The sequence below is a fragment of the Barbus barbus genome (genome assembly GCF_936440315.1).
Source record: "Barbus barbus genome assembly, chromosome: 6".
NCBI classification, from domain to species: domain Eukaryota; kingdom Metazoa; phylum Chordata; class Actinopteri; order Cypriniformes; family Cyprinidae; genus Barbus; species Barbus barbus.
The window spans coordinates 14,064,910-14,075,000 of record NC_136734.1 but is presented as its reverse complement, the minus strand read 5'-3'; the positions used below and the strand labels follow the sequence as shown (position 1 = coordinate 14,075,000).

General features: G+C 36.4%; 1 protein-coding gene across 2 annotated transcripts in view; it reads left to right on the top strand.

Moving 5' to 3' along the window:
• Positions 1 to 2,896: 2,896 nt before the first annotated feature.
• LOC306871566 (tyrosine-protein kinase Fer-like) overlaps positions 2,897 to 10,091 on the top strand; it is a 40,188-nt gene continuing 32,993 nt past the window's right edge. Inside the window, exons 1-4 of one of the 2 annotated variants that reach the window (XM_079419610.1) lie at positions 2,897 to 2,989; positions 3,109 to 3,193; positions 8,957 to 9,237; positions 9,443 to 9,616. In XM_079419610.1, the coding sequence (XP_079275736.1) occupies positions 9,028 to 9,237; positions 9,443 to 9,616 (384 nt within the window). In that variant the 5' untranslated portion in view covers positions 2,897 to 2,989; positions 3,109 to 3,193; positions 8,957 to 9,027. Of the gene's footprint in view, positions 2,990 to 3,108; positions 3,194 to 8,953; positions 9,238 to 9,442; positions 9,617 to 10,091 lie in introns of both variants that reach the window. The other variant, XM_079419611.1, reaches the window with a different exon arrangement.

The following is a 10,091-nucleotide window of genomic DNA, read 5'->3' as shown; positions in this document are numbered from 1 at the left end:
ATAGATAGATAGATAGATAGTAGATAGATAGATAGATAGATAGATAGATAGATAGATAGATAGATAGATAGATAGATAGATAGATAGATAGACAAATATAGTGCTGCTGTCATCCACCCCACAGGGACTACAGCAACACCTAGACCTGCTGGAGAACTACTGCCAGAACTGGGCCCTGGCAGTAAACCTCAAAAAGACCAACATTATGGTCTTTCAGAAAAAGCCCAGATGTCAGGAACACAGATACCAGTTCAGTCTAGGCAGCACCGCCCTAGAACACACGATGCAGTACACTTACCTCGGCCTGATCATCACTGCATCGGGGAGTTTCAGTATGGCAGTGTTCACTCTCAAAGATAAAGCTCGAAGAGCCCTATATGCAATCAAGAAAAAATTCCAAAATATTGAAATACCGCTTCCAATTTGGTGTAAAATCTTTGATAGTGTAATTCAGCCCATAGCGCTGTATGGAAGTGAGGTTTGGGGTCCACTCAGTGATCAGAGCTACACTAGATGGGACAGGCATCCAACAGAAGCCCTACACACAGAATTCTGCAAAATGATCCTAAAATTACAAAGGAGAACACCCAATAATGCATGTAGGGCAGAATTAGGCCGTTTCCCATTGATTATAAATATACAAAAAAGATCGCTCAAATTCTGGATGCATCTAAAATCAAGTCCCAGAGAATCGCTACATTTTAAAGCACTACAAACCCAAGAACTGAACCCTGAAAAGAGTCCACTCAGTCAGCTGGTTCTGAGACTTACTAACCTGACTAACTACTAACCAGTCTCAGACCAGCACTGCTTCTCACCCAAACATCAAAATAAATCAAATTATCAAACAATCTAAACATATATATCTGGAACATTGGGATCAAGAAACCAAAACACAAAGTAAATTACAACTCTATCGAACTATAAAATTAAATTATGAATTAGAAGAATATCTCCAGAGTGTCAAAGACACAAAGCAGAGACAGATCCTGACCAAGTACAGGCTCAGTGAGCATAGACTAGCCATCGAGACCGGCAGACACAGAAAGAGCTGGTTACCCAGAGAGCAAAGAGTGTGTGTTCACTGTGAGACAGGAGAGATCGAGACAGAGACACACTTCCTACTTCACTGTTACCAATTTAAATCAATCAGAGACATATACATCAACAAATTCACAAACATCATAAAGAACTTTACAGCCATGACTGAAGAGGAACAAATAAAGATAATACTAGGAGAGGGACAGACAGCAGCACTGGCTGCGAGATACGTGTGGACGTGCCACAGCCTGAGAGACAGCAGGTGAACATGTGTGTGTGTGCGTGTGTGTGTGTGTGTGTGTGCTACAGTCTGAGATACAGCAGGTGAACGTGTGTAATGTATGTATTATGTCTGACCTCAGTGTGTTTCCCTATTGTCTACCACAGTGACCCTCAGCCTGTGTGTGTTTATATGTTAAACACTGTGGTATGAAATGTTCACACAAGTTCTTATTTGTTAAAATGTTTATTTAAGTTTATATTGTTATAATGTTTTAATTCTGTTATTTTGATATTTTCATTGTTATTATATTTCAAGCTTTGGCAATATTGTATTTTTTACAGTCATGCCAATAAAGCAATATTGAATTGAATTGAATTGAATAGATAGATAGATAGATAGATAGATAGATAGATAGATAGATAGATAGATAGATAGATAGATAGATAGATAGATAGATAGATAGATAGATAGATAGATAGATAGATAGATGGATGGATACATAGATAGACAGACATAGATAGATAGATAGATAGATAGATAGATAGATAGATAGATAGATAGATAGATAGATAGATAGATAGATAGATAGATAGATAGATCGATAGACAGACATAGATAGATAGATAGATAGATAGATAGATAGATAGATAGATAGATAGATAGATAGATAGATAGATAGATAGATAGATAGATAGATAGATCGATAGACAGACATAGATAGATAGATAGATAGATAGATAGATAGATAGATAGATAGATAGATAGATAGATAGATAGATAGATAGATAGATAGATAGACATAGATAGATAGATAGATAGATAGACAGACAAATAGAGATAGATAGATAGATAGATAGATAGATAGATAGATAGATAGATAGATAGATAGATAGATAGATAGATAGATAGATAGATAGACAGACATAGATAGATAGATAGATAGATAGATAGATAGATAGATAGATAGATAGACATAGATAGATAGATAGATAGATAGATAGATAGATAGATAGATAGATAGATAGATAGATAGATAGATAGATAGATAGATAGATAGATGAATTGACTGATTGAATGCTAAAGAAAAAAGGTACCCAAACATGAATGATAGACACAGTAAGGCATTACGTCCGTATTAATTAATTTTTCTAACCTGGAGATTTGTATTTAGGGCTTCAGCATAAATCAGCTTTAGGTTTGGTTAATTTTGCATACTTAAGATTTAAAATACCCAAAAGTAAATCAACAGGATTGAAAAAAGTCCAGAGTGTCCACGAGTGTATATCGTCAATGGAAATAACGCCATATCATGGACAGACGGGTATTTGGTGTCAAGAGACAGACATTTAATCTCAGCCCACTGCGTATGAGGGAGTGACTGGTTCTCTCTTAAAGTAAAGTATTTCAAAAGAATATAAAACTAATCTATTCAATCTCTTCAGTAGTTGAGTATATTAGGTCAAGAGCGGTTCTGCAGCAGCCCTCGTGTCAGTGACCATAAATTGAACACCTCTCTATCTTCTAACTTACTTAGAAATAATGACATTTCAGGTAGGTCTACACAGCACTGATCCCCGACACACACACACACACACACACACACAGCGCTGGAGCTGAGCGGAAGCCCCTCCCGAGTCCCAACTCAACTCCTCCAACCCCAGTCAAAGAAAAGAGGAATATCGAGGAATCAGGAAACACGGACAAATACCACAATACAGCTTTACAGTAAGTCAGTTTACTATTCTGTCACATATGCAATTTTGTTGGCTCGCAGGCGGTGTTTGGTGTGGCGCGAGGCTCGTTTTTGCGCGTTTGTATTCAATTGTTTTGCTGTTTTTCCAAAGGAAAAGGCCAGGCAGCAGCATTAGCAGGGCAGCGCTAGCAGCGGCTAACGTCCCACCAGCACAGGAAAGCCAATGAACATGTTCAGTAAGCCTATAAAATATGTTCTGCAGTCTGTCAACTATCCGTGAATGTTATTTATGGCGTTTGTGGATGCGTGAGTTTGTGTTATATCTAAAAACTAAAAAAATACTCGCCCGTCACTCCTTTTAAACTTTTGACAACAGCGGTATAAAGGGACTGTTCAGATAAAATTGCTGTTTACTCACCTTGACCAGCTCAACCAATAGCATAATATGATTATGTACTGTTATTCTGTCAGATTGTGTCATTCTGTGCATTGAAGAGGAATGCTGAGAAGGGCTTTTTGTGCGAAAGGAAATTGGTAATTCCATTGAATTGTGTTGGGGGAAAATCTTCAGTTTCCTCTTTAATATGATAATCATAAACTCTTTGAATTACCTTTATCAAGCATTACTGTGGTTCAGTTTTGGCATCAGAGGATGCTTTGATGTATAGTACGATGATAGACATCAACGTTTAAAAACAAGATGACGCTGAGTACAATTTGAATATAATCTGAATTTAATTAAGTATGCTTGTTCTGGCATTATTTAAAAAAAAAATGCCACTTTCTCTCATATTTTGTTATATTGCAGTGACTTCCAGTTTTGTATGTCACAATCCAAATGTGCAAATACATTTTATGGCTACTATATACCTATGCATGTGTTTTAATGGAGTAAATCACAATAATTTTACTGATTCTCAGTCTATTGTGGTCTGTTTGTACCATTGACAGCTGGGAGTCTATGCTAGTGTTTTGGATTTGAACAGTGTTTTGGACTTGGAGTAACATGCTGCTCATTTCCTGTGGGAAAGCTGTCACAACCACTGGGCGAGTTTTTTTTTTTGGTCATAAAACAGGTAGTAAGAATCATACAGAATATATTTACCTAATTGCAATGGAAGATCACACACTGTAAGTCTTTGATCCGCCATTATGCTAACATGAAGAGATGGCGTTTAGGCAGCTGACTTTGTTTATATGTTGTGCTGGTGTCTCGTTCTTGAGACGCTCATATAGAGGACACACATTCCTCCGCTGGTGTGCTCAGAAGTGCTATTCAAGCAGCTGTGCCCCCACAGAGCTGTTCTGTAGCACACAGCAAATCCTTGTTGAGCTAAACTCCCACTGATGTGCATTAATCAGCCTAATTGTGTTATGGGTGAGAGAGGATTATACAGCACACTGGTTATTTTACAGCTCTATGATGTGTTTCCATAGATGGTTCAGGCTTTTGCTTTTGAGCCATCATTGAAATGATTGGTTTCCAAAGTAACAAATTATTAACTGCACTGTTGGTTAGTGTTCACTTCCTATCTATTCATGATTTTTACAATTTCTTTGAAAAAAATACTATAGTGCAACAAAAGGCTTCTATATCAAGTATACATCTTATATGTAATCTGTTTAACAGTATATTTTACATGATGAATTATTTATTTATTTAGTAAATATTATGTAAAATACATAAAAATATTGTAATATCACACATAACCACTTTATATCCCTAATATATCAGCATAGGCCATCACAATTTTGCTCAGATATTAGAAATATGCATTATTACTTTCTCCTATTGACTATGTGAAATGATTTACAATGTGAAACGAGACCTGCAGAGACTGAGGGAGGGTTGGAATCGACTTGTGTTTGGACCAAGCAAGTGTCAAAACATCATCATGTAATGAAATCATATTTTCTCAAATAAAGACCATGTAACACAGATTTTAGATAGGGTACACTGTGAAGTGAATATGGCATAGCGGCCAACTGGATATAAGGTACCATAGTTTTGATAAAATAAATAAAAAATGTATTGCTTATGATGTCTCCAGTGACAGCAGAACTCTTCTGTCCGAATCCCTGAATATGAGAAAGTATTATAGTGGTTGCCTTTCTTTGACTAATAATGTAAAACTTTCATATACCATTTGCTTTATTTAATGTTTCTGTCAAATATTTTTGTTAAACAAAGACAGCAAACTTATAGTAAATTCAATAATTGAAAAAATCCAATCAATTGCTGGTGTACAACTTTTTTCTGAACAAAAAATTATCATGTGAAGGTAATTTTGTGTTTTATAAAGATATGGCTTTATGCAGAATGTAGTCTTTACTGTAACACTTTAAAGTAAGGTTTTAACTATTGCTAACAAAGATGAATAAATACTGTAACAAATGTATTGCTCATTGTTAATGTTAACTGACGATACTTTTTGGGAACTTATTGTAAAGTGTTACTTTTTTCTGTCAGAAAAAATCACCGTCTTATCACCTTCTATCAGCAAGATATTTAACTTGCTTGTAATATCTATTTATTGACATGCTAAAATTTTGAGTGAATAAAAGAATATTTTAAGTCAACATTCTTAGCATATTTAAACAAACTTCCTAAATAATATATATGTCAAGAGCTGTCACTTTTGACAGTGTTAGTCTGAATAGTTACTTTCACAGGAAACCAACAATAGCTGTTACTGTCAAATTGACATCAGCTTTTGTAGTATCTATTTGTCTGGCCGCTTTGGGTTCTTCTTGTGGCTTACTGACACAGCTTACCCACCCCTTGTAGTCTGCTTGTTAGCTAACTTTAAACAAACTGAATGGTTGCTGTGAACTTTGGTAGTTAGCTGAATAAAAATATCTCATGCAAGAAAGACCTTTAACTTGTTGACTTTTTATTATGCCATTAATGTAATATTGCATTGCCAGAGCACTACCTTTAACTTATTCATAATTTATTCTATTCTAATAAGCTATTCATAGTTTTTTCTACCTCATATTGCTGCTATTTAAATACCCTGTACAACTTTTTGCACATTCCTCTTATTACTATTTAAGTCAACAACATACCGACCTGCACATTCATATTTATATTTTTTATCTTTTTATTTTATTCTTTTATTTTTTCTACTTTTCTTTTTCTTAATATTTGTATACTTTATAATTGCACTGTCCTTGGAGCGGACCTGAGCTACATTTCACTGCTGGTTATACTCTGTATAATTGTGTATGTGACAAATAAAATCTCTTGAATCTTAACCCTCACGAACAAAAATATCCTATGATTAAAAAGTTTGCCTCAGCTAATAAAAATAGTTGTTTGAATTCTGCAAGTTCTTCGGTACAACACAATAGCCTTAATCGCTTTTAGTGGCATACATCCTCAAAAGAGCTGCCTTTCTGTAAGCTTTTTAATGAATCGGTGGTCTATAAGCTAAATGTGAGCCGTGTGGATCAAGGGGAGCAGAAGGCATGTGCTCTCATATAAGAAGGTTATTAAGGGCTTTGTGAACTATTAAACTACTAATCTCAGTAATTAGGCTAAGCAACCTCCTGCTTTACTACAAACTGTAAACCAGTTCATCATTTCTGATGTTAAAAGCATTTATATTTAACTGTAGCTGTTGTATAATAGTATTGTCTCGGTGTCATTTCAGTCGTGGCATGTTGTCACATATTAACCTAAAGGCACAAATACCTGAAGTTGTTTACATACTTTTTTTTTTTTTTAGTTACTAAATGTAGTGTTGTGTTACAGTCCTTGCTTTCAGTTTTAGATCTGACTGTTTTCTTAACAGGCTCGAGTTTATAACTCGCATGGGTATCAGCCGATCGTCACACAGGAAGTCTGTTTTCCCGTGATTTGCACTTGATAAACTGCATTCTCTTTCAAGTAACCTGTATTAGGAAACCTGGCATAAATGTTCACCGGTTTAAGCATATTCCTCTGTTTCACTTGCACGCACTGGTCAGGCGAGATTACTTAGCAGAGCGTAGACGTGTTGATAACAAGGTAAGAATGCTTTGATGCTTGTGTTATGTGGTTAATTAAGACTGATCAGGGCTTTGAGCTGTACAACACAGATCATGTTGTTTGTGTGATGCTTGGATGGACACTTCTTGAGTGTGGCATGTCAGTTGTCCAGTTTGGGTTGTCTGCTGATATATACTTGTATGGTAAAATGCATTTTACTGGGAGGTAATAGAAGTAGACTATTATGTGAAATAGAAATTTCTTTTAAAAAATAGATTTTGCTCAACAGCTTTTTTAATTGAAAGAAACAACCCATTACATCATATTTATCACATGTATTGTTATATGTATTGTTGTCATTTGTTTGGTTGCTTCTATAGAGTGTAAAATCAGTGTTGTGAAGTTTATATACACCTACATTTATATATATTCATTCATACATACTGTGTGATACATGATGAAGATAAGAAGAAAAAAGCCTTAAAGGGTTAGTTCACTCAAAAATTAAAAGTCTGTCATGAATTACTTACCCTCATGTTGTTCTAAACTAGCAAGACCTTAGTTAATCTTCGGAACACGAATTAAGATATTTTTGATAAACTCTGAGAGCTTTCTGATCCAAAATAGACGGCAACGCAACTACCATGTTCAAGACTCAGAAGTAAGGGCATTGATAAAATCGCCCAGTGGTTCAACCTTACATTTATGATGTTATGAGAATACTTTTTGTGTGCAAAGAAAACAAAAATACGTTTTCTTCTCTTCTGGGTCAGTCTCAGCCGCCATTCGCAAGAGTACTATGACACACTTGTGTGCATTCGTCTGCTTGTAAACAAGATGTAGTGCATGCGTTGTGGTAGTCTCGTGAATGTGCAGTGGAGATTGACAGGGAAGAGAAGAATTGTTGTTGTAATTGTAAGTCATTATTTTTCTTTTCGCTATGCACACAAAGTATTCTCATAGCTTCATAAAACTACGGTTGAACCACTGATGTCACATGCACTATTTTAACGATGTCCTTCCTTACTGCCTTTGGGCCTTGAATGTGGTAGTAACCTTGCTGTCTACGGGAGGGTCAGAGAGATCTCGGATTTCATCAAAAATCTCTTAATTTGTGTTCCGAAGATTAACAGAGCATTTACAGGTTTGGAATGACATGAAGGCGAGTAATTAATGACGAATTTTAATTTTTGGATGAACTAACCCAATAATTGATAAGAAAACCTTATAAAGCTGTTTGGCATTGTCATTTATTTATTTAGAAAAAATATTTTTATGGATGTAGTTATTTTATTTTTTATGATATTTATTTATGTATTCATTAGATTAGATGTATTCATTTTGAAATATTATATTTATTTTAAAAAATCTCTCATTTCAAAGTCATGTGGTGTGACCAAAATGCAGAATAAAAACAGGAAATGATGTCATAGAGAGTACCCCTCCAGAATGTCAATTAGTCTCTTAAAATATCAAATAATTTGACCCTTTTACGAAAGCACCGTGGTAGTTCAGGTTGTATGGTTGTATGGTGTAACTCTCCAAAATGCGGCATTTAATACACAGAGCCGTAGTTCACTGACAAGCTACGCAATATCACGTTCAGTATCGCAGGCGATTCATCTGCGATTCTGAGCGCGAATTGCGTAGCTTGTCGGTGAACTATGGCTCTGTGTATTAAATGCCGCTCCATTTGAAAACAGGTGATGGAGATTTACTGCTAATCACAGAACCGTCTTTACTGACAAGATGTGCATGACCATCGCATGCAAAATATCGGTGCAGCCCTAATTTAAATTCGAATATGTACACTCACATGTTGTCATCATGTAAGAAAAATTGACCATTATTTTATGTGTAATGGTTACATGCCATATGATATTTTAGAATCATTACATTTAAACTTCTATAGATGATAATATAGATGATAAACCATATGAAACCAACTAAAGAAAACAACTTGGTACATATGTTCATGCACTTCAACTAACCAGTTATTATCTCTACCCACATCTTCTCTCAGCAGCAGTAACAATGCAGACCTGAGCAGCACACTCCATTGAACGAGAGAGAGAGCGTGCGTGCCTTGTGAGCAAGATGGGGTTTGGCCGGGACCTGCGCAACTCCCACGAGGGTCTGGTGAAGCTGCAGGACTGGGAGCTGAAGCTGCTGGAGACAGTGAAGCGCTTCATGACCCTGCGGGTGAAGAGTGATAAGGAATATGCATCGCTCCTGCTCAACATCAGTCAGCAGGTGGATAAGCATGACAACTCCTCTCAGATCCACTACGTCAGTACGGTCTCCAAGGTAATGGCCCACAGCTGCATTATGGGCCGGCAGGTGGAGCTGATGTTTAATGTTTTTTAAATGTTCAGAACTAGTCATTCTGCAACCTGCTCTCTCTGAATTTGTCGCCTTCTCAATCTCTGTTTATCTCTTTGGTTCTCACACTCACTCACCCACATTTCTTATCCTATCTTTTTATACCTTGGTATGTGGTTTTTGTTATCAGTCGTGGACTCACATGGTTCAGCAGACGGAGCAGTTGAGCAAGATCATGAAGTGCCATGCTGAGGAGCTCAACTCAGGGCCTCTCCACCGCCTCACAATGATGATCAAAGACAAGCAGCAGGTGAAGAAGAGTTACCAAAGCCTCCACCAGCAGATCGAGTCTGAGATGCACAAGGTGAGCCTTTATATAGATTCAAAGGACATCAGTGGCCCTGTTTACACCTGGTATTAAGACACATTTTCATTAATCCAATCACAATTCGATAACGTTAAATACAGGTCTAAATGGAGTATAAACCATTTTGAGCTTGTCCACTTTTAACCACTTCCAGAGGTAATGAAAAAGGCATTCAAGCGATTGCTTTTGCTTTTGTAGGGTAGACACTCATGTGATTGAATGTATTCGAAAAATCGCAAAAGGCTGCCTATGCTTGCCACCCTCTGATCTAATGTGATCGTTATGGGACGTGTTTTGACGAAGCGTACCAAAACAATCGATTCCTACTTGGTTATGTTGTACAAAAACACAGAATATGGTTGAAATCGCCATTATTATTCATGTTCTTTCCATTTGCTTCTGTTCTCATTCACTCATAAGCAGAGTAATGACTATTTATTCAATCGTATTTGTGCGTTGCACACAGTGATAT